This window comes from Mustelus asterias, unplaced genomic scaffold (genome assembly GCF_964213995.1).
Source record: "Mustelus asterias unplaced genomic scaffold, sMusAst1.hap1.1 HAP1_SCAFFOLD_2954, whole genome shotgun sequence".
NCBI classification, from domain to species: Eukaryota; Metazoa; Chordata; class Chondrichthyes; order Carcharhiniformes; family Triakidae; genus Mustelus; species Mustelus asterias.
Window position 1 is genome coordinate 17501 of NW_027592899.1, and position 23621 is coordinate 41121.

A 23621-nucleotide genomic window follows, 5' to 3' on the forward strand; every position below is an offset into this window, starting at 1 on the left:
ATTCCCACTCACCTGAAGAAGGGGCTTAGAGCCTCGAAAGCTTGTGTGGCTTTTGCTACCAAATAAACCTGTTGGACTTTAACCTGGTGTTGTTAAACTTCTTACTTGGTTATAGAAGACAGAGAGTAGCGGTGGAAGGGTGTTTTTCAGAATGGAGATCTGTAGCTAGTGGTGTTCCGCAGGGATCAGTGCTGGGCCTCTGTTGTTTGTTGTATATATAAATCATAGAAATCATAGAAACCCTACAGTGCAGAAGGAGGCCATTCGGCCCATCGAGTCTGCACCGACCACAATCCCACCCAGGCCCTACCCCCACATATTTTACCCGCTAATCCCTCTAACCTACACATCCCAGGACTCTAAGGGGCAATTTTTTAACCTGGCCAATCAACCTAACCCGCACATCTTTGGACTGTGGGAGGAAACCGGAGCACCCGGAGGAAACCCACGCAGACACGAGGAGAATGTGCAAACTCCACACACACAGTGACCCGAGCCGGGAATCGAACCCGGGACCCTGGAGCTGTGAAGCAGCAGTGCTAACCACTGTGCTACCGTGCCGCCAGGATGTTTGCACATTTGGAGGAAAATAGACTGGTTAGTGACAGGTAGCTTGGTTTTGTCGGGGCCTGTGATCTGGAGGAAAATGTGGGTGGTCTGTTAGTAAGTTTGTGGATGACACAAAGATTGGTGGAGTTGCTGCTAGTGCTGTGGATTGTCAGAGGAGACAACAGGATATAAATAGATTGGAGACTTGGGCACAGAAATGGCAGATGGAGTTTAATGCGGACAAATGTGAGGTGATGCATTTTGGAGGATCAAATTTAGGTGTGAATTACACTGTAAATGGCAGAACCCTGAGGAACATTAACATACAGAGGGATCTGGGTATGCAGGTCCACAGGTCCTTAAAAGTGGCAACAGGTGGCCAAGGTGATTAGGAAGGCATGTGGCATGCTTGCCTTCATCAGCCGGGGCACTGAGTACAAGAGTTGGGAAATCATGTTGCAGCTATATAAAACTTTGGTTCGGCTGTATTTGGAGTATTGCGTGCAGTTCCAGCCGCCACACTATCAGAATGACATGGAAGCTTTGGAGAGAGTGCAAAGGTTGATGAGGCTGTTATCTGGTCTCAAGGGCATTGGCTATGAGGAGAGGTTGAATAAACTAGGATTGTTTTCACTGGAAAGACGGAGGCTGAGGGGAGACCTGATAGAGGTCTACAAAATTATCAGAGGCACAGACAGGGTGGATAGTCAGAGGCTTTTTCCCCAGGGTGGAAGTGTCAATTACAAGGGGGCACAGGTTCAAGGTGAGAGGGGGGAAAGTTTAAGGGAGATGTGCGGGGGAGGTTTTTCGCGCAGAGAGTGGTGGGTGCCTGGAACGCGTTGCCAGAGGAGGTGGTGGAAGCAGGCACATTAACAACATTTAAGAGGCATCTGGATGGGTCCATGGATAGGGAGGGAATAGAGGGATACGGACCGAGTAAGGGCAGAGGTTTTTCTTTAGTTTAGTTAGGGCATCGTGATTGGCACGGGCTTGGCAGGCTGAGGGGCCTGTTCCTGTGCTGCACTTTTCTTTGCCCTTATCAGAATAGCCCCGACCATCTGAAGCATCAGTGGGGAATGGATCCCAGCAACTCCATCTGACCCAATCTCATTTCACTCTCTAACGGGCATTGATCGGCAGAAAGCAGGACTCCCGCTTGAAGAATTACTGGCCAAACAGATTGCTGGCAGCACAGAACCCACTGGGGGTGTTGTGGGAAAAATCCACTAGTAGTCAGACTTCGAGATTCAGAAAATACGATTTATTAAACGGAGCCCCGTGGAGACAAGGCACATGGTCTGTAGCAAACCTTCTCTCAATAGTATGTCGGGAGCGGTTCATTTTTATACTCTTTACACAATGGGCATACCGGTGATTCGAACATTATCACATTGTTTAAGTGAGTACAAGTATTTAACATTTTATGAATGGGTACATTTCCTCATGTTTACAAAAGTACAAACAGGTATAGACATTTAGCATTTTTATGAATGGGTACATCTCCTTATGTCTGTATCTATCAATGGCTAGTTTCGTCTCGTTCAGGTGCTAATCGGTTCCCTCGCATTCATATTTCCCGCCTTCCTTTAACATTAATCTAAGCTCTTTGTTTTGGGGTTTCCTTATCTTAAAAGATGTCTTGACCCTTGGCTTTGGCTTCCTGAGGTGTTTGTTTGCTATGAGTCACTGTCTGTGATTTGGAAATGGCTTGTCTGTTAGGTTTTTCTGAACAGCAGGAGCCTGTGTCTGCTCTTTTGGCTTTCCCAGTTAACCCTTTATGTGCCAGGCAGCCATTTTAAAGTGTGCTTTCTTGTATTGCCATTTTAAAGTGTGCCCCCCTTGTATTTTCCCTTTACAGGGTGATGCACCTCAATGAGCACCCGGAAACAAGGCTTTAGTACTGAAGGCTTTAATACATTAACAATGAAACTACTAACACAAATTCACCCGTTCAGACTGAAGGGGTCCTGCCGGAGCAGGGGGTCTTATACCCTGCCACCGGAGGCGGGACCCCACTGGAGTGTGCCATGATAGCACTTAGGACAGGTAAACACCCTAACCCAACAACATAGTACAACCCCCATAACAACAACACCCTAGCCCAACAGTAACACAATAACAACCCCAGTGGTGAACCAACGATGGTTCACCACACAGGGGCAATGCGTAACTGTCGCTCGGGGCAGTGGGTAACTGTCGCTGGGGGCAGTGCATAACTGTCGCTCGGGGCAGTGGGTAACTGTCGCTGGGGGCAGTGCGTAACTGTCGCTGGGGGCAGTGTGTAACTGTCGCTGGGGGCAATGCGTAACTGTCGCTGGGGGCAGTGTGTAACTGTCGCTGGGGGCAATGCGTAACTGTCGCTGGGGGCAGTGTGTAACTGTCGCTGGGGGCAATGCGTAACTGTCGCTGGGGGCAGTGCGTAACTGTCGCTGAGGGCAATGCGTAACTGTCGCTGGGGGCAGTGGGTAACTGTCGCTGGGGGCAGTGGGTAACTGTCGCTGGGGGCAGTGCGTAACTGTCGCTGGGGGCAGTGCGTAACTGTCGCTGGGGGCAGTGTGTAACTGTCGCTGGGGGCAGTGGGTAACTGTCGCTGGGGGCAGTGGGTAACTGTCGCTGGGGGCAGTGGGTAACTGTCGCTGGGGGCAGTGCGTAACTGTCGCTGGGGGCAGTGTGTAACTGTCGCTGGGGGCAGTGGGTAACTGTCGCTGGGGGCAGTGTGTAACTGTCGCTGGGGGCAGTGGGTAACTGTCGCTGGGGGCAGTGGGTAACTGTCGCTGGGGGCAGTGGGTAACTGTCGCTGGGGGTAGTGTGTAACTGTCGCTGGGGGCAGTGGGTAACTGTCGCTGGGGGCAGTGTGTAACTGTCGCTGGGGGCAGTGGGTAACTGTCGCTGGGGGTAGTGGGTAACTGTCGCTGGGGGCAGTGGGTAACTGTCGCTGGGGGTAGTGGGTAACTGTCGCTGGGGGCAGTGTGTAACTGTCGCTGGGGGTAGTGGGTAACTGTCGCTGGGGGCAGTGGGTAACTGTCGCTGGGGGTAGTGGGTAACTGTCGCTGGGGGCAGTGTGTAATTGGAGACAATCTCTGTGTTGTTAAAATGAGAATTCGATGAGCTTTTCCTGAGGCTTTTTCCGATGAACATTCTCTATCCCAGGCGGAGATGGGGCTTTACTTAATTTGAGAGAGAGGGTTTTTTTTTTGTTGCAAAAAATATACTTTATTCATCGAATATCTGCCAGAACGTTCCAGATATTTCAAAATGGCCGTCACACACAGTGCAATAATATTCAGGTTCTCTACATACACTCTGAGGTGGTTCAGTATAGTCAAAGAAATATTACAGACATTTCAAAATGGTCATTACAAATGGTGCAAAGGTACTTAAGTTTTCTCCTAGAACAAGTTGCACTCTGAGATGCTTCCCTATAATTGTGTAATACATATAATATTCACTGTATACATTCAATACAAGCCCAAGGGGGTTCTATACCATTCCCCTCCCTTCAGTTAACTATGGCTGAAAGGTCTTAGACAGCGAGCTTCCCCCATTGCACTTCTGCAGTGGCTGAACCCAAGCTTTAATGCATCCCTCAGCACTTAATCCTGGGCTTTGGAATGTGTCAGTCTGCAACACTTTGCCAGGGACAACTCCTTGCACTGGAAGACCAGGTTTTGGGTGGAAAGGGATTCCTCACTGTTCCATTCGCAGCTTCTCCAGTCTCCTCTGTTTCTCTAGGTTTACTTGATGTGGAGATGCCGGCGTTGGACTGGGGTGAACACAGTAACAAGCCTCACAACACCAGGTTAAAGTCCAACAGGTTTATTTGGCAGCACAAGCTTTCGGAGCCTCAAGCTCCTTCTTCAGGTGAGTGAGGAGTTGTGTTCACAAACAGGGCATATAAAGACACAAACTCAATTTACAAGATAATGGTTGGAATGCGAGTCTTTACAGGCAATCAAGTCTTAAAGGTACAGACAATGTGAGTGGAGGGAGCATTAAACACAGGTTAAAGAGATGTGTATTGTCTCCAAACAGGACAGTTAGTGAGATTTTGCAAGCCCAGGCAAGACAGGGGGGTTACAGATAGTATGACATGAACCCAAGATCCTGGTTGAGGCCGTCCTCATGTGTGTGGAACTTGGCTATCAGTTTCTGCTCAGCGATTCTGCGCTGTTGTGTGTCGTGAAGGCTGTCTTGGAGAAGATCAGAGGCTGAATGCCCGTGACCGCTGAAGTGTTCCCCGACAGGAAGAGAACACTCTTGCCTGGTGATTGTCGAGCGGTGCTCATTCATCCGGTGTCGTAGCGTCTGCATGGTCTCCCCAATGTACCATGCCTCGGGACATCCTTTCCTGCAGCGTATCAGGCAGACAACATTGGCCGAGTCGCAAGAGTATGTACCATGTACCTGGTGGATGGTGTTCTCACGTGAGATGATGGCATCCTTGTCGATGATCCGGCATTCGGCATTCAGCCTCTGATCTTCGGGTAAGCGTTCTCCAAGGCGGCCTTCACGACACACAACGCAGAATCGCTGAGCAGAAACTGATAGCCAAGTTCTGCATGCATGGGGACGGCCTCAACCGGGATCTTGGGTTCATGTCACACTATCTGTAACCCCCACGACTTGCCTGGGCTTGCAAAATCTCACTAACTGTCCTGTCTGGAGACAATACACATCTCTTTAACCTGTGCTTAACGCTCTCTCCACTCACATTGTCTGTAACTTTAAGACTTGATTACCTGTAAAGACTCGCATTCCAACCATTATTCTGTAAATTGAGTTTGTGTCTATATATGCCCTGTTTGTGAACACGACTCCCACTTACCTGATGAAGGAGCAGCGCTCCGAAAGCTAGTACTGCCAAATAAACCTGTTGGACTTTAACCCTGGTGTTGTGAGACTTCTTACTGTTTCTGACGGTTTACCCAGTTCCCAAAGCTCCTCTGTGGGTGAAGATTGCGATTCCTGTGTCTGCTGCACTTGTTGAAGAATCTCGATGGTCCATCTCCGAATCCTCTGACACATCTCCAGACAGTGGGAACCAGCAGGAGACGAGGCCCGCTCAGACTGCACAGGGAGGTCTGAGTGTCTGCGTGCGTACCCAGGCTGGCTCACAGTTCCCCATTTCCCAATCGGATTAAAGTCCAACCCTTAGTAATTTTAACATCTTCCTTAGTGTTGGATTTAATGTTTGAAATGTCTCTCTCTGACTTCACACTCCCTGGGGGTGGGGGGGGGGGGGGGGGGGGGGGGGGTGGAAGTAGCGTGGTAAGGAGGGATAGGGATGGGGGAGGGGTAGGAAGTGGAGGGTAAGGGGATTGGGGTGGGTGGTGGAGGGGGTTAGTTGTGGGGTGTAGGGGGTAGGGGATTGGATGGGGTCAGGGGGTGGGGTAGGAGGTAGAGGGAGGGATAAGGGTGGCAGTAGGGGCTGGGGGTAGGGAGGGGTGGAGTGTGAGGGTGCTGTAGGAGGTAGGGGTGGAGGGGGTAGGGATGGGGCAGGGGTGGAGAGGTGGGGGAGGGGAAAGGGAGCATTGGGGTAGAGGGTACAGGGCATAGGGAGGGGTCGGGGTGTGGGGGTGCTGTAGCGGGTAGGGGTGGTCGGAGAGGGAACGGTGGAGGGGGTGGGGAAGGAGGTGGATGGAGGTGGAGTAGGGGGTGGGAGGGCATGGGGTAGGGGTGTTGGATGGGGTGGGGGAGGGGGAGGGAGGGGGAGGGGGTGGGAGTGGGGTGGGAGGGGGGTGGGAGTAGGGGTGGGAGGGGGTTGAGAGGGGACAGGGGGTGGGGACGGACGGGGGGGGTGGGGGAGGAGGGGGTGGGAGGAGGTGGTGGAGGGGATGGGGGGAGGGGGAGGGGGGTGGGGGAGGAGGGGGTGGGAGGAGGTGATGGAGGGGGGGTGGGGGAGGGGTGGGGGTAGGGGAGGGGTGGGGGAGGTGGGGGTGGGAGGAGGTGGTGGAGGGAATGGGGGGAGGGGGTTGGGGGAGGAGGTGGTGGAGAGGGGGTGGGGGAGAGGTGGGAGTAGGGGAGGGGTGGGGGTGGGGGAGGAGGGGTGGGAGGAGGTGGTGGAGGGGATGTGAGGAGGGGGGTGGGGAGGGGTGGGGGGGTGTGGGGGGGTGTGGGGAGGGGGAGGGGGTGGAGGGGGGTGGGGGAAGGGAGTGGGCGTTCTTGTCTGCTTTCCTGACCTTCAGCCGGGCAGGTGGGGGTTACAAATTGAAATTCATTTGTTTTTTTGTCTCATTTCAAATTCTCAAATTTCAGTCGAGGTTTTTTTCCCGATTTGTGGCTTCAACAAAACAGCAAAAAAACTCCAGTTTGTCACGAACTCTTTCAGATTCTCCGTTCGATCCACGTTCCTGTCCGCCCTGGAAAATAAATCACAATCTCTGGAAGTAAATAGAGGCTTTGAAACTTTGATGCTGAAAATTTCAGATTGAAAAACCAATGAAGAAGTTTTTGAAGTTCTGAAACAAAAAGAACTCTAAAAGGTGACTTTCAGTGAAGAAAGTCTCAGCATTTTGCCCATTTGCTGCGAGTTGGAAAGTGAGGGAGATCTCTGCTCGAGGGGAGAGTGAGGGAGCAGAGACCGGGGTCACTGTGGGGGGAGTTGGATAAGGGGTGTCAGGGAGCGATTGCAGACAGGTTACAGTGGGTGTGAGAGGACAGAGCAGGGCAGGCGGGTGAGACACAGCACGAGAGCCGATCTCCTGGGAGGGAGTCACTTTAATAATCAGTAAAGCTCAGTCTTGTCTACATCTGATAGTCACACATTGCACTGTCTAAAGGGAGTCGCTGAGCAGGAATCAGGAGCAGGTCCATGGGCTGATTTCTCTCTGGTCACCCTCGCTAGCTCTCTCCCACCCCTCTCAATCCACTCCCTCCAGCCAAACCTTCATTCACTCTCATGAATATTTCTACCAAAGTTCGCTGCCTGTTCCAAGCCTGTTCCAGGGCGGCACGGTGGCACAGTGGTTAGCACTGCTCCCTCACAGCGCCAGGGACCCGGGTTCAATTCCCGACTTGGGTCGCTGTCTGTGCAGAGTTTGCACATTCCCCTCGTGTCTGCGTGGGTTTCCTCGGGGTGCTCCGGCTTCCTTCCACAGTCCAAAAGACGTGCTGGTTAGGGTGCATTGGCCATGCTAAATTCTCCCTCAGTGTACCCGAACAGGCGCCGGAGTGTGGCGACTAGGGGATTTTCACTAACTTCATTGCAGTGTTAATGTAAGCCTACTCGTGACCCTAATGAATAAAATAAATAAGTCAGTTTGGGGCTATTTTTTGGAGGGATTGTGTGAGTCAGGCAGCGTTGTGGACTGGGGTGACCTTGCCCTGTACAATAACAGGATTCCTCCAGGTGTGATGATAGAATTACACACCTGTGTACTCACAGCAATCTGCAGATGTGGTTACAGTGTCAATAAGCAAGCAGGGCCAGCGACTGGATAACTTCCTCTGGGGCCTCCTCGTGAACCTGCTCCTGGACCTGGCTAAACTCACCATCGACAGGTCCAGGCAGCGAGGGGGTCGTCCAACTCGACTGGCTGCCCCTCCTGTGTCCTTGGAGAGGGAGCGCAGTGTCTGCCTGCACCATCAAGATATTCCGTACCCGGTGGGCACTGCGGGGACTGGGGTGCTTTATCAACCCCTCCAACCACATTATGAATTAATGTTCCCTTTGCAATTTGATGTTATTTGATGCAGAGCTCCTTCAATGTGGAGATGCCGGCGTTGGACTGGGGTGGGCACAGTAAGAAGTCTCACAACACCAGGTTAAAGTCCAACAGGTTTATTTGGAATCACGAGCTTTCGGCGCGCCGCTCCTTCCTCAGGTGAGTGGACCTATCCTGCACTCACCTGAAGGAGCAGTGCTCTGAAAGCTCGTGATTACAAATAAACCTGTTGGATTTTAACCTGGTGTTGTGAGACTCCTTTAAGAGGCTCCTATTTTCATTTGTCCCTCAGCTTTTGATTTGATTTATTATTGTCACATGTATTAACATACAGTGAAAAGTATTGTTTCTTGCGCGCTATACAGACAAAGCATACCGTTCACAGAGATGGAAAGGAGAGAGTGCAGAATGTAGTGTTACAGTCATAGCTAGGGTGTAGAGAAAGATCAACTTAATATAAGATAGATCCATTCAAAAGTCTGACAGCAGCAGGGGAGAAGCTGTTCTTGAGTCGGTTGGCACGTGACCTCAGATTTTTGTATCTTTTTCCCAAAGGAAGGAGGTGGAAGAGAGAATGTCCGGGGTGCGTGGGGTCCTTTATGATTATTTGATTTGGTCTAAGTTTCTGTGGTTGAGTCACACTCTGATCTTTCCAGCTAGCTCACCTCTAGTCATCTCCCTCGCTGCGCTGGAGAAACTGTTAACGTTGGTAATAGCTAACCTCTTTCCAAAATCAGTTCCCCACAATCACAAAGTTCCTGACTGAACGTTGGGTTTGGAGAAGCGTGCACACCCTGGGAACCCAGGAGAACGTACCCAAAGCCCAGGCTGCGAGCGTGCGTCTGCTGTTTCATCAAGGTGACCATGGAACATACTGACCTGAAGCAGATCCCGCTCACAAAGTCCTCCTGTTGGAGATAACTGGACAGTGACTGGAAGAGCCACAATCTCATTGAATGTCAGCACAGGCTGAGGGGCTGAACGGCCTCCTCTGGTTATTTTGGCAGCAGGAATCCAAGCTCGCTCCCATTGGAACAGCTTCACCCTGGCAACCTTCACCATTCACTGGGTGCAGAGTCTGGTTGGTCTCTGCTGGCTGATTAAGACAACGTATTTCACACAGTGAGGAACTGGCTGGAATTTTGTTTTTTACTCATTCATGGGCCGTGGGGGTCGCTGGCAAGGCCAACATTTATTGCCCATCCCTAATTGCCCTTTGACAGGCTAGCTGCCTTCCTGAACCCGCTGCAGTCCCTGTGGTGTAGGCACACCCACAGTGCTGTCAGGGAGGGAGATCCAGGATTTTGACCCAGCGACAGTGAAGGAATGGCCGATATTTTTCAAAATCGGAATGGAGAGTGACTTGGACCCACTTAAGTACAGAAGTGAGGCTCCCACTTCTGAGGGAGCGCCGCACTGTCAGTGGGTCAGTACTGAGGGAGTGCCGCACTGTCAGAGGGTCAGTACTGAGGGAGTGCCACACTGTCGCAGGGTTAGTACTGAGGGAGTGCCGCACTGTCAGAGGGTCAGTACTGAGGGAGTGCCGCACTGTCAGAGGGTCAGTACTGAGGGAGTGCCGCACTGTCAGAGGGTCAGTACTGAGGGAGTGCCGCACTGTCAGAGGGTCAGTACTGAGGGAGTGCCGCACTGTCAGAGGGTCAGTACTGAGGGAGTGCCACACTGTCGCAGGGTTAGTACTGAGGGAGTGCCGCACTGTCAGAGGGTCAGTGCTGAGGGAGTGCTGCACTGTCAGAGGGTCAGTACTGAGGGAGTGCCGCACTGTCAGAGGGTCAGTACTGAGGGAGTGCCGCACTATCAGAGGGTCAGTACTGAGGGGGTGCTGCACTGTCAGAGGGTCAGTACTGAGGGAGTGCTGCACTGTCAGAGGGTCAGTACTGAGGGAGCGCCGCACTGTCAGAGGGTCAGTACTGAGGGAGTTCTGCACTGTCAGAGGGTCAGTACTGAGGGAGTGCCACACTGTCGCAGGGTTAGTACTGAGGGAGTGCCGCACTGTCAGAGGGTCAGTACTGAGGGAGTGCCGCACTGTCAGAGGGTCAGTACTGAGGGAGTGCCGCACTGTCAGAGGGTCAGTACTGAGGGAGTGCCGCACTGTCAGAGGGTCAGTACTGAGGGAGTGCTGCACTGTCAGAGGGTCAGTACTGAGGGAGTGCTGCACTGTCAGAGGGTCAGTACTGAGGGAGTGCTGCACTGTCAGAGGGTCAGTACTGAGGGAGTGCCGCACTGTCAGAGGATCAGTGCTGAGGGAGTGCTGCACTGTCAGAGGATCAGTACTGAGGGAGCGCCACACTGTCAGAGGGTCAGTACTGAGGGAGTGCTGCACTGTCAGAGGGTCAGTACTGAGGGAGCGCCGCACTGTCAGAGGGTCAGTGCTGAGGGAGTGCCGCACTGTCAGAGGGTCAGTACTGAGGGAGTGCCGCACTGTCATAGGGTCAGTACTGAGGGAGTGCTGCACTGTCAGAGGGTCAGTGCTGAGGGAGTCCCGCACTGTCAGAGGATCAGTGCTGAGGGAGTGCCGCACTGTCAGAGGGTCAGTACTGAGGGAGTGCCGCACTGTCAGAGGGTCAGTACTGAGGGAGCGCCGCACTGTCAGAGGGTCAGTACTGAGGGAGTTCTGCACTGTCAGAGGGTCAGTACTGAGGGAGTGCCGCACTGTCAGAGGGTCAGTACTGAGGGAGTGCTGCACTGTCAGAGGGTCAGTACTGAGGGAGTGCTGCACTGTCAGAGGGTCAGTGCTGAGGGAGTGCCGCACTGTCAGAGGGTCAGTACTGAGGGAGTGCTGCACTGTCAGAGGGTCAGTACTGAGGGAGTGCTGCACTGTCAGTGGGTCAGTACTGAGGGAGTGCCGCACTGTCAGAGGGTCAGTACTGAGGGAGTGCTGCACTGTCAGTGGGTCAGTACTGAGGGAGTGCCTCACTGTTATCCAGGTAAAAAGCCACTTCGTCCTCCTGCTCTATTGGTTGGGGAAGGTGTGGGAGATGTGAATGGGATAAGAGATCCCAGAGTATGATTGAGCTCCTGGAGAACATTCCCCCCTTAACCACCACCTGCACAAACAGGTTGTTTGATCATTGCTTTTTTGTGTGGGGTCTTGCTGTGCACCCATTGACTGCTGCGTTCCCTACATTATAACAGTCAGGGCATTTCACTGACAGATTTCTGGCATGTCCTGGGGTCATTTATATAGCGCCTCCCCCATCCCCATCCCCCCAACCCCCGCAAGGCACCACTAAGAGTTAAACAGCCAATGAGGTGCGACTTGAAGTGCAGTCACTGTTGTAATGTAAGAAGCAGAGCAGCCGATTAGCGCAGAGCAAGATCCCACAAATATCGGTGTGTTAACAAGCGAATAATTTGTCTGGGTGACGCTGCTTGGGGGATACATGTTGTCTGGGTGACGCTGCTTGGGGGATACATGTTGTCTGGGTGACGCTGCTTGGGGGATACATGTTGTCTGGGTGACGCTGCTTGGGGGATACATGTTGTCTGGGTGACGCTGCTTGGGGGATACATGTTGTCTGGGTGACGCTGCTTGGGGGATACATGTTGTCTGGGTGACGCTGCTTGGGGGATACATGTTGTCTGGGTGACGCTGCTTGGGGGATACATGTTGTCTGGGTGACGCTGCTTGGGGGATACATGTTGTCTGGGTGACGCTGCTTGGGGGATACATGTTGATCTCTGGTCACATGGACATCAGTTGTTGAACAGCTGTTCTATTCTCTTTATTGTTAATGGGTTGAATGGTTGTATCACAGCTTGGTATGGGCTCCTGCTCTGCCCAAGACTGCAAGGAACTACAAAAGGTCATGAATGTAGCCCAATCCATTACGCAAACCAGCCTCCCATCCATTGACTCTGTCTACACTTCCCGCTGCATCGGCAAAGCAGCCAGCATAATTAAGGACCCCACGCACCCCGGACATTCTCTCTTCCACCTTCTTCCATCGGGAAAAAGATACAAAAGTCTGAGGTCACGCACCAACCGACTCAAGAACAGCTTCTTCCCTGCTGCTGTCAGACTTTTGAATGGACTTACCTCGCATGAAGTTGATCTTTCTCTACACCCTAGCTATGACTGTAACACTACATTCTGCACTCTCTCCTTTCCTTCTCTATGAGGATAGGCTGAGGGAGCTCGGTCTTTTCTCCTTGGAGAGACGTAGGATGAGAGGAGACCTAATAGAGGTATATAAGATGTTGAGAGGCATAGATCGGGTGGACTCTCAGAGGCTTTTTCCCAGGGTGGAAATGGCTGCTACAAGAGGACACAGGTTTAAGGTGCTGGGGGGTAGGTACAGGGGAAATGTTAGGGGGAAGTTTTTCACACAGAGGGTGGTGGGTGAGTGGAATCGGCTGCCATCAGTGTTGGTGGAGGCAAACTCAATAGGGTCTTTTGAGAGACTCCTGGATGAGTACATGGGACTTAATAGGATGGAGGGTTATAGGTCGGCCTAGAAGGTAGGGATAAGTTTCGGCACAACTTGTGGGGCCGAGGGCCTGTTTTTGTGCTGTAGTTTTTCTATGTTTCTATGTACAGCGCGCAAGAAACAATACTTTTCTCTGTATGTTAATACAATAATTTATCATTGTCACCCCCAATGTGACAATAATAAACCAAATCAAATCTCCATTGGACCAGCTTCATCTCGCTGTGAACAGACTGTGACAGATCCACTGGCTTCAGACTGGAAGCTGGGATACCCCAGGTGTGTCAGGTGTCAGAGGACAATCCTGTTCAGCTTTGTGTTCAGTGTAAACAGGGCAACTTCTGACCTCCACAGACCCAACATTCACACCGCTGCAATGTTCTGGGTCTCCTCCCCTTTGTAACTGCCGTTGGAGCCAGTGCAGAATGGTCTGCACCGTATATAAACCCAGCATCGGAACTGGCAACAGACTCCAGCACTCATCCCTTGACCACCTGCCTTAGACACAGAGGAACACAGGGTAAGTGATACTTCATCTACTTGGTCAAATTACCATCAGAGATACGCTCAGATCAGGTAACGCACGGCCCTCTGTGAGATGTGTGAAATAAAACTCTTCCAAACACAGAGTTTTCGATCCAAGCTGACCTTCACATTCTTCAGCAGCTGTGGGGATTTAGAACAAAGAACAAAGGAAATTCCAGCACAGGAACAGGCCCTTCGGCCCCTCCAAGCCTGCACCGACCATGCTGCCCCGACTGAACTAAAACCCCCTACCCTTCCGGGGACCATATCCCTCTATTCCCATCCTGTTCATGTATTTGTCAAGATGCCCCTTAAAAGTCACTACCGTATCAGCTTCCACTACCTCCCCGCAGCAGTGAGTTCCAGGCACCCACCACCCTCTGTGTAAAATACTTGCCTCGTGCATTGAGCTGAAGGGTTTATGCCCCAGAATACTTACTAATTCACTCCAAAAACAGGATTGCTCCCAATTTCATTGACTGGGAGTTCTTTGTGTTCCTTTGACTCTCATGTGAAACCTGAGAGGGAGAGAGAAAGATCTTTATATATCGAGTGTATCAGAGAAATAGACTGAAACAGAGAGATTGTCACAGAGAGAGAGAGAGAGAGACCAGCGTTTTTCAATTTGTTCTTTCACAGGATGTGGGCATTGCTGACAAGGCCAATAATTGCTGCCTATCCCTAGTTGCCCTTGAACTGAGTGTCTCACTAGACCATTTCAGAGGGCAGTTGAGAGTCATCCACATTGCTGTGGCTCTGGAGTCACATGTAGGCCAGACTGGGTAAGGACGGCAGAGTTCCTTCCCTAAAGGGGACATTAGTGACCCAGATGGGTTTTTCCGACAATTGACAAAGGTTTCAATGTTGTCATTCCCAACACTAACTTTCAATTCTGGATGTTTTGTTAGAATTCCAATTCCACAGCTGCCATGAACCCTATCCCCCGGAACGTTATCCAGGGCCTTGCGAGTGTTAGTCCAGTGACTTTATCACTGCCCTGTCTCCCCTCTGTTGAGGGGTTAGATTGTTTGCTCAGGATATGAATGCGATTGAAACATTCCATTGGTTGACTGTGGGTTGTAATGTGTGCATTAACATCCTGTTCACAGGGTTACGATGAAGATATCGGATTTCCTTGCTGCTGCGGATGTGGTTGCTGCACTTGCTGAATGTACCGGTAAAATCATCGCAGAAACATCTCCCCACCTTCTCTTACTGATTCCTGTAGATTCACAGGTTCGAGCTATCCTCAGAGCTTCAGTCAAATGTGTGAAATCCACTCCATCCTCCCTGATCCAGCATCACTATACCAACATTGCCACAGCTTTTCCTCACATAATCAAACACAGCGCTCCCCTGACACGGCGCTCCCCCGACACGGCGCTCCCCCGACACGGCGCTCCCCCGACACGGCGCTCCCCCGACACTGCCTGTGGCGCAGGAAGCAGCAGAAACTTCATTACAGCCCGGAACACATTCAGCCCTTCCTGTGACCCACTGACCCTGTCTGTGACCCACTGACCCTGTCTGTGACCCACTGACCCTGTCTGCGACACACTGACCCTGTCTGTGACCCACTGACCCTGTCTGTGACCCACTGACCCTGTCTGTGATCCATTGACCCCATCTGGCACACACTGACCCTGTCTGTGACCCACTGACCCTGTCTGTGATCCACTGTCCCTGTCTGTGACCCATTGACCCTGTCTGCGACACACTGACCCTGTCTGTCACACACCGACCCTGTCTGTCACACACTGATCCTGTCTGTGACCCACTGGCCCTGTCTGTGACACACTGACCCTGTCTGTCACACACTGACCCCGTCTGTGACCCACTGACCCCGTCTGTGACCCACTGACCCTGTCTGTGACCCACTGGCCCCGTCTGTGACCCATTGACCCTGTCTGCGACACACTGACCCTGTCTGTCACGCACTGACCCTGTCTGTGACCCTTTGACCCTGTCTGCGACACACTGACCCTGTCTGTCACGCACTGACCCTGTCTGTGACCCTTTGACCCTGTCTGTGACACACTGACCCTGTCTGTCACACACTGACCCTGTCTGTGACCCACTGGCCCTGCCTGTGAGACACTGACCCGGTCTGTGACCCATTGACCCTGTCTGTGACACACTGACCCTGTCTGTCACACACTGACCCCGTCTGTGACCCATTGACCCTGTCGGCGACACACTGACCGTCTGTCTGTCACACACTGACCCTGTCTGTCACACACTGACCCAGTCTGCGACACACTGGCCCTGTCTGTGACCCTTTGACCCTGTGTGATATTTATGTCTGTGTTTTGAAGCTAGGTTGAAGTATATTATAGATTGTGAACAGCCCGTGTTGGATTCTCCTTCCTTCATTGCAGCTGGTTTTGAAACATGTGAATATTTGAGTTCGGAGGCTGAGGCCATTTGGCCCTTCCAGCCTGCCTCACCATTGGATAGGCTCATCCACTCCCCTTCCCTGTCCAATGGTATTGAGCCAATTCCGGGCCATCCCTCTTTTACAAATCAGGATCATTAGCTGCCCTCCGGTGACCAACTCTCTCTTCCTCCTTCAGCTCCCGGCACCTTCCACCTCAAGAAATTCTCCAAAACCTCTGGCCTGGCCAAGAAGTCCGCAGATGAGATCAAGAAAATCTTCGCCATTCTTGACAACGACAAAAGTGGCTTCATTGAGAAAGGCGAGCTGAGGTACAGAACCTCCAAATTTCCCCGTGTAACAGTAACAGGGGTGAGAGCAGGAAACCCCACTGCAGACAGGGAATTGAACAAGTGTGATAACCCCCACAAGGTCCATGGGAGTCACTGATTGATCTCCTCCTGTGACCGCCGCTGAGTATGAGTTCCCCTGGTAACAGGCAATGGCTTACCCAGCTGGAACTCACTCCCTGAACCTTTTATAAGGCAGGCCCAGGACTGGGCCTGCTGAACTCTAGTCCCAGGTAGGGACTAGTGTGTGTGCACCATGGTAGTGGTTTTACTTTGCATTCTGTAACAAACTATGTTCCATCAATGTGAGATTATTCACTTTGGAAGCAAAAACAAGAAGGCAGATTACTACCTGAATGGCTGTATATTGGGAGAGGGGAGTGTGCAGCGGGACCTGGGTGTCCTTGTGCACCAGTCACTGAAGGTAAGCATGCAGGTGCAGCAGGCGGTAAAGAAGGCAAATGGCATGTTGGCCTTCATTGCGAGAGGTTTCGAGGACAGGAGCAGGGATGTGTTGTTGCAATTATACAGGGCCTTGGTGAGGCCACACCTGGAGTATTGTGTGCAGTTTTGGTCTCCTTTTCTGAGGAAGGATGTTCTTGCTCTCGAGGGAGTGCAGCGAAGCTTTACCAGGCTGATTCCGGGGATGGCGGGACTGATGTATGAGGAGAGATTGACGAGGTTAGGATTGTTTTCGCTGGAGTTCAGACAAGTGAGGGGGGATCTCATAGAGACTTATAAAATTCTAACAGGACTAGACAGGGTAGATGCAGGGAGGATGTTCCCGATGGTGGGGGCAGTCCAGAACCAGGGGTCACAGTCTGAGGATTCAGGGTAGACCATTTAGGACGGAGATGAGGAGACATTTCTTTACCCGGTGAGCCTGTGGAATTCATTACCTCAGGAAGTAGTTGATGCCAAAAAATTGAATGTATTCAAGAGGCGGCTGGATATAGCGCTTGGGGCGAATGGGATCAAAGGTTATGGGGAGAAAGCAGGATGAGGCTATTGAGTTGGATGATCAGCCATGATAGTGATGAATGGCAGAGCAGGCTCGAAGGGCCGAATGGCCTCCTCCTGCTCCTATCCTCTATGTTTCCAGTTGGGCTTCCTGGCTCATTAAAACAGGGAAACTGGAAATCTTCACTGGGAAGGAGTCCTTGCCTTTATCGAGGTCTCATACTTCACACAGACTGCAACTGTCAGGAGGATATCCAACTGTGAGAGGCATCACCGGCCAGCCACAGAGATCCACCACACAGACAAACAGACACACTGCTCTCCCGTTACTCTGGGTTCTCCTCTCTGGGGATTCTGATGCAGGTTTGTTTTATACTAAAGGTCATTCCTTCAGTATTTCTGCCCAGAAGCTCGGGTTCTGAGTGACACTGAGATGAACAGTTTCGTATCAGCTGGAGATGTGGATGGCGATGGGAGAATCAGTTTCACTGGTAAGTGTTTAAACATTAACAAATAACTCACCCATTCCTCACTCCCTACACAAGCCTTCTGAGATTTACTGACTGTAAATGTCGGGATGGTTCATTATACACACAGAGAAATTGAATACATAGTTTCAAAACCAATTTATTTGAGAGGGTCAAAATTTGCATAGTTTCCTGTTAGGGTCCAGATCAGAAACTCCAAATTATATTGTGAAGTCTGAATTAGCAGAATTTTTAATAATTAAAATACTTAAACATGACCAAGTATAATTCTTAACAGCGATCTATAGTTCCAATTCAAGCAATATCCTCATAGATATACATCTTTCTTCAGACTCAATTAGCACCAAACACAGATACACTCACATGGATGTTAGATTTCCAGCCTTTTAAACCCCCTCTGGACATGTACAGAAATACTCCTGCCTCGAACCCACAAAAAACAGTTTCCGGAGATACAGCTACCTTCAAGTAGCAGAAGTTGAGAGAGAGACCACTTTTCTGGCAGATCGCAGTCTTTAACCTCCAAAGACTCAGAGCTATTCCTTCTCTCCATAGCTCCCAAACAGCAACTGAGCTGGGATTTGATTGGTGGGCCTAGCCCCTCCCAGTCACATGACCTTACTTGCCAATCGACCCAAACTAGCCTCGCTCTGAAAAAGCCCTCAGGAATAGAGTAAAATAAAAACCCTCCAGCAGTCCAAATTAAAACAAACATTCAACAAATTAAGATCAATTATGCTGCTGCAGTAACAACAGGGATACAGGTCCTGAAGGTGCTGACTCTCACTGGGATACAGTTCCTGAAGGTGCTGACTCTCACTGGGATACAGTTCCTGAAGGTGCTGACTCTCACTGGGATACAGTTCCAGAAGGTGCTGACTCTCACTGGGATACAGTTCCTGAAGGTGCTGACTCTCACTGGGATACAGTTCCTGAAGGTGCTGGCTCTCACTGGGATACAGTTCCTGAAGGTGCTGGCTCTCACTGGGATACAGTTCCTGAAGGTGCTGACTCTCACTGGGATACAGTTCCTGAAGGTGCTGACTCTCACTGGGAGACAGTTCCTGAAGGTGCTGACTCTCACTGGGATACAGTTCCTGAAGGTGCTGACTCTCACTGGGATACAGTTCCTGAAGGTGCTGACTCTCACTGGGATACAGTTCCTGAAGGTGCTCTGGGATACAGTTCCTGAAGGTGCTGACTCTCACTAGGATACAGTTCCTGAAGGTGCTGACTCTCACTGGGATACAGTTCCTGAAGGTGCTGACTCTCACTGGGATACTGTTCCTGAAGGTGCTGACTCTCACTGGGATACAGTTCCTGAAGGTGCTGACTCTCACTAGGATACAGTTCCTGAAGGTGCTGACTCTCACTAGGATACAGTTCCTGAAGGTGCTGACTCTCACTGGGATACAGTTCCTGAAGGTGCTGACTCTCACTGGGATACAGTTCCTGAAGGTGCTGACTCTCACTAGGATACAGTTCCTGAAGGTGCTGACTCTCACTGGGATACAGTTCCTGAAGGTGCTGACTCTCACTGGGATACAGTTCCTGAAGGTGCTGACTCTCACTGGGGGACAGTTCCTGAAGGTGCTGACTCTCACTGGGGGACAGTTCCTGAAGGTGCTGACTCTCACTGGGGGACAGTTCCTGAAGGTGCTGACTCTCACTGGGGGACAGTTCCTGAAGGTGCTGACTCTCACTGGGATACAGTTCCTGAAGGTGCTGACTCTCACTGGGGAACAGTTCCTGAAGGTGCTAACAATTTATTGAGCTCTTTTGACACAGGAGAGATGTCTTTTGGCTGAGGCACATGCACCCGTACCGGGACAGGAGCTCACTAAACTGTTTGTTGATTGGAACAGGTCTGAGTTATGAGCGATTCTTTCGAATTCATTCACACTGACATGTAACCCGGGACAGAGTAATCACCAACTCTGATTGGCTTACTCAGCCTAAAGGGGCTGGGTCCAGTCCAATCCCAGTGGTTATCGATTACATACATTATACATTGATCCAATATAATTGGCGGATAACTATGATGGGGGGGTGGGGGGACTAGCATTGATTAGTCCATGTCTTGACCCTAACAGCTTGCTAATGACTTGCTGGCCCCTTATTACCGACCTTGAGTAATGTGTCTCTCTGTCATAGAATCATAGAATCATAGAATCCCTACAGTGCAGAAGGAGGCCATTCGGCCCATCGAGTCTGCACCGACCACAATCCCACCCAGGCCCTACCCCCACATATTTTACCCGCTAATCCCTCTAACCTACACATCCCAGGACTCTCAGGGGCAATTTTTTTAACCTGGCCAATCAACCTAACCCGCACATCTTTGGACTGTGGGAGGAAACCGGAGCACCCGGAGGAAACCCACGCAGACACGAGGAGAATGTGCAAACTCCACACAGACAGTGACCCGAGCTGGGAATCGAACCCGGGACCCTGGAGCTGTGAAGCAGCAGTGCTAACCACTGTGCTACCGTGCCGCCCTACATTTCAAATCAATGCCTTTCCTCCTCCTGCAATTTCAAGTTTCCCCACAGATGCATTTCCAGCACCCACTGTATTAAGCAAGTTGGTCACCCGCATGCTCTTATCCCTTTGTTTGTTTATCTTCCCTGTTCAAACAGAAACCCTTGTCTGTGAGCTACGTGAGAGGCAGTGGACAACTTGGGCCTTTTACTTTAGTCAAGCTATTAGATCCCATGATGCTTCATGCACAGTTCGCAACTCTCCCAATTAATTAGCTTGATGTAAGAGAATCAGTTATATATCCAATCGATGTGTGTATACATTCATCAATTTATAACTCAAAATATAACTGACACCTCTGGGTGGCACGGTGACACGGTGGTTGGCACTGCTGCCTCACAGCGCCAGGGACCCCGGTTCAATTCCCGGCTCGGGTCACTGTCTGTGCAGAGTCTACACGTTCTCCCCGTGTCTGCGTGGGTTTCCTCCGGGTGCTCCGGTTTCCTCCCACAGTCCGAAAGACGTGCTGGTTAGGGTGCATTGGGCCGTGCTAAATTCTCCCTCAGGTGTAACCCGAACAGGCGCCGGAGTGTGGCGACCAGGGGATTTTCACAGTAACTTCATTGCAGTGTTAATATAAGCTCACTTGTGACACTAATAAATAAAGTTTAAACTCTGCCATTTCCCACTGGAACCGAGGGAGGTTTGGATGGTGCGGTGTGACTTGTGTCTCTGCTCAGTGACCTGGTGGGCAGCGAGCGCCTGTCGTGGTCTTTGCTGCTTTCCAATATTGGGGAGGGGAACGGGACAGGAAATAACCTGATGGTGAAAGTAGTTGTGCTGATGTTGCAGAATTCCAGGGTCTGATCACAGCGTAAAGTGTATTCCTGAGGAAGGCCGAATCCAGGCTGTGAAGAGAGAGTCTGCAACCCCCCTGGAACTGATCAAAGCCAACAGGGTGACCCCAGTTTCTACCAGCTGTACCTGCTCTTTAACCTCTTCAATCCAGATGGCGATTTATTTACTGAAGAACAATAAAAGTCTCTTTATAAACTCTTGCTCAGTCTTGTTGCTGTAACGTGTGGAAGATACGGTCATCAGGAACAACTGGTTACCCTGGAGACGTTCCCGTGACTGTCATTCCCACTTGGAAGCTGAACTGTTTCGGAATTGCTTTTACGCAGATTCCAAGGGGACGGGCAGCTGTGTCAGGGCGAGAATCCTCGGCAGAAAGTCAGTGGCAGCGATTTTTATAGTTCACTGATCTGAGGGTGACACGGTGACACAGTGGTCAGCACTGCTGCCTCACAGAGCCAGGGACCCGGGTTCAATTCCCGGCTTGGGTCACTGTCTGTGCGGAGTCTGCACGTTCTCCCCGTGTCTGCATGGGTTTCCTCCGGGTGCTCCAGTTTCCTCCCACAGTCCAAAGACGTGCTGGTTAGGGTGCATTGGCCGTGCTAAATTCTCCCTCAGTGATACCTGAACAGGCGCCAGAGTGTGGCAACTAGGGGATTTTCACAGTAACTTCATTGCAGTGTTAACGTAAGCCTACTTGTGACACTAATAAATAAACTTTAAAAACCATTTTATCACTGTCAGGACAAGCTCAGGCTGATCTCTCTCAGTCTGTCGAAGCAGACAGCCTATCCTCAGTTTTAACTCTCTCTAAAGCACACCGCGTTTCAACCAGAAACATCATTTGGTTTCAGCGCCACACAGCGAGGGCACGTGATCCAGAAAACAGGATCTTCAAACAGCAACAACTCCCAACAATAATGTCCATTTGCTCAATTCACCCACCTTGGAATTGAGCCAGTTACAGGATCCAGACTAACCCCCGCAATCCCCATTTAAAACCCAGCAAAAATCTCCCAATTAAAATAACTCAATAAACTCTCAGAGTCACTGGGAATTCCAATATATTTATTATATTTTACAATCAAAACATAGACTAATCCACAGATATCGAGTACGATGGAATGTGGGGTAATTACTGAGCCGTAACTTCCTCAGCATCGAGATTCTCGCCTCTTTCCCCAATTACTTGTCCAAAGATGTGCGGGTTAGGTTGATTGGCCGTGCTAAAATTGCCCCTTAGTGTCCTGAGATGAGTAGGTTAGAGGGATTAGCGGGTAAAATATGTAGGGATGTGGGGGTAGGGCCTGGGTGGGATTGTGGTCGGTGCAGACTCGATGGGCCGAATGGCCTCTTTCTGCACTGTAGGGTTCTATGATTCTATGATCTATGATACTTCACTGGCCTGTCTTACCCGAACCCCCCCCAGGGCCCAGAGTCAAAGTCCGGCTCCTTCAGATCAGAGGTCACGGCCCCCTTTTTTACAGCAGGGGCTTGGGATTTGTCAGATCACCGAGAGTGAAGTTCGGACTGCCAAGAAGCTGGGGGGCTGGTGAGTTGGGGGGAGGGGGGGGGGGGGGAGGCATGGGGGGGTGCAATGGGCCAGAGTGGGATGGTCTCGGCTCAGGTTGGGGGGAGAGAGTGGGGGAGGAGATCCTTGTGGGTGGGGGGGAGTCCCGTGTCGGCGGGGGGAAATAGTCAGGGGGACAATCCTAGGGGTGGGTCGTTGAGGAGTAGGGGGAGTCCATCGGTCAGTCTGGATCTGTACAATAGTCACCCAGACGTTAGAAGAGGTTTTAATTCTGACTTTCTCTGGGTAACTGCTGGCGGATCCTGGTCAGAGCCACCCAAAGTTTACTATTTAATTTGCATTTTCGGATGGTTCCTGGCACAGGGCAGTTGTCCAGGGAAAGTTTACACTTCTGGGTAACTTCTGTACCAATCTTACCTGTGACATTGCGAGAGGGGGGTCCCCAGCGCATTTTTGGGCTAACCCTCTCTCCTCCCAACACTGGAAAACTCGGAAATTACGGCCCATGCATAGATTTTGGTCTGATTTACATTCAAATACTTACATATTATTATATAATTAGCAGCATGACTATGCTAATATAGACAGTGCTATGCTAATAGACTATGCTAATATAGACATTATTATATAATTAGCAACATGACTATGCTAATATAGGCAGAAAGCAAGCTCGGGAATCGAAACCTGGATTAATCAGCAGTGTAAACCCTCACCAAGTGTGAGTCAGCGAAGGCCAAAGCTGGACATGTACATTGACTGGAATCAGAGACAAGGGTTGGAATTTTCCTGTCCCGCCTGCCACGGGAACTGGAGCGGGCGAAGGGCGGAACATGGAAAGGTCCGTTGACCTCGGGCGGGATTTTCCGGTCTCAGGGCGAGTGCAGCTGGAAAGTCCCGCCCAAAGAGGCCAAATGTGCAGTGTAATTTTTGTGAGTGTCTCCCAGTCTCTCACACAAACTCTGCTGAAGTTATGACAGGAGGTTTGGAAAACCCCTCTCTGCAAAAATTCCAGCAGCAGATCTTTCAATCACTTCACTTGGTTCTACATTAAAGAATCATTTTTTAAACAAGTTAGTCAATTATTAAATGCTTTTCCTAGGATCTAAATAACAGAACACTAAAAAAGATCTTGTGTCCCTTTGGCAAATTTACTCATCTATCTTAATCATGTGATCATTTCAACAGACTGTTGGTCCTGGGGAATCCCATGGCAACAGTGATCATAGGTTAGTGACCTGGTCCTGCAATCTCATTGGTCAATATAATGAGGTACTTGGATGAGCCTCAGCTCAGAGCCAATACGAACAGTAAATAATTGATCCCACCACCAAAAACTACCAAACACCTAAAACACTACCAAACCCCATCGAACACCAAACCCTACCGAACACTAAAC

The 23621-nt window shown here is 50.8% G+C and overlaps 1 protein-coding gene across 2 annotated transcripts in view; it reads left to right on the forward strand.

Annotated features, from left to right (window-relative positions):
* The window catches only part of LOC144490156 (parvalbumin beta-like), a 33011-nt gene extending 12086 nt beyond the window's left edge, over positions 1-20925 (forward strand). The window contains exons 1-5 of one of the 2 annotated variants that reach the window (XM_078207965.1): positions 13911-13968; positions 14296-14363; positions 15760-15892; positions 17252-17361; positions 20692-20925. In XM_078207965.1, coding sequence (XP_078064091.1) covers positions 14303-14363; positions 15760-15892; positions 17252-17361; positions 20692-20717 — 330 coding nt within the window. In that variant the 5' untranslated portion in view covers positions 13911-13968; positions 14296-14302 and the 3' untranslated portion in view covers positions 20718-20925. Of the gene's footprint in view, positions 1-13910; positions 13969-14295; positions 14364-15759; positions 15893-17251; positions 17362-20691 lie in introns of those variants that run through there. The other variant, XM_078207964.1, reaches the window with a different exon arrangement.
* The last annotated feature ends 2696 nt before the right edge of the window (positions 20926-23621 follow it).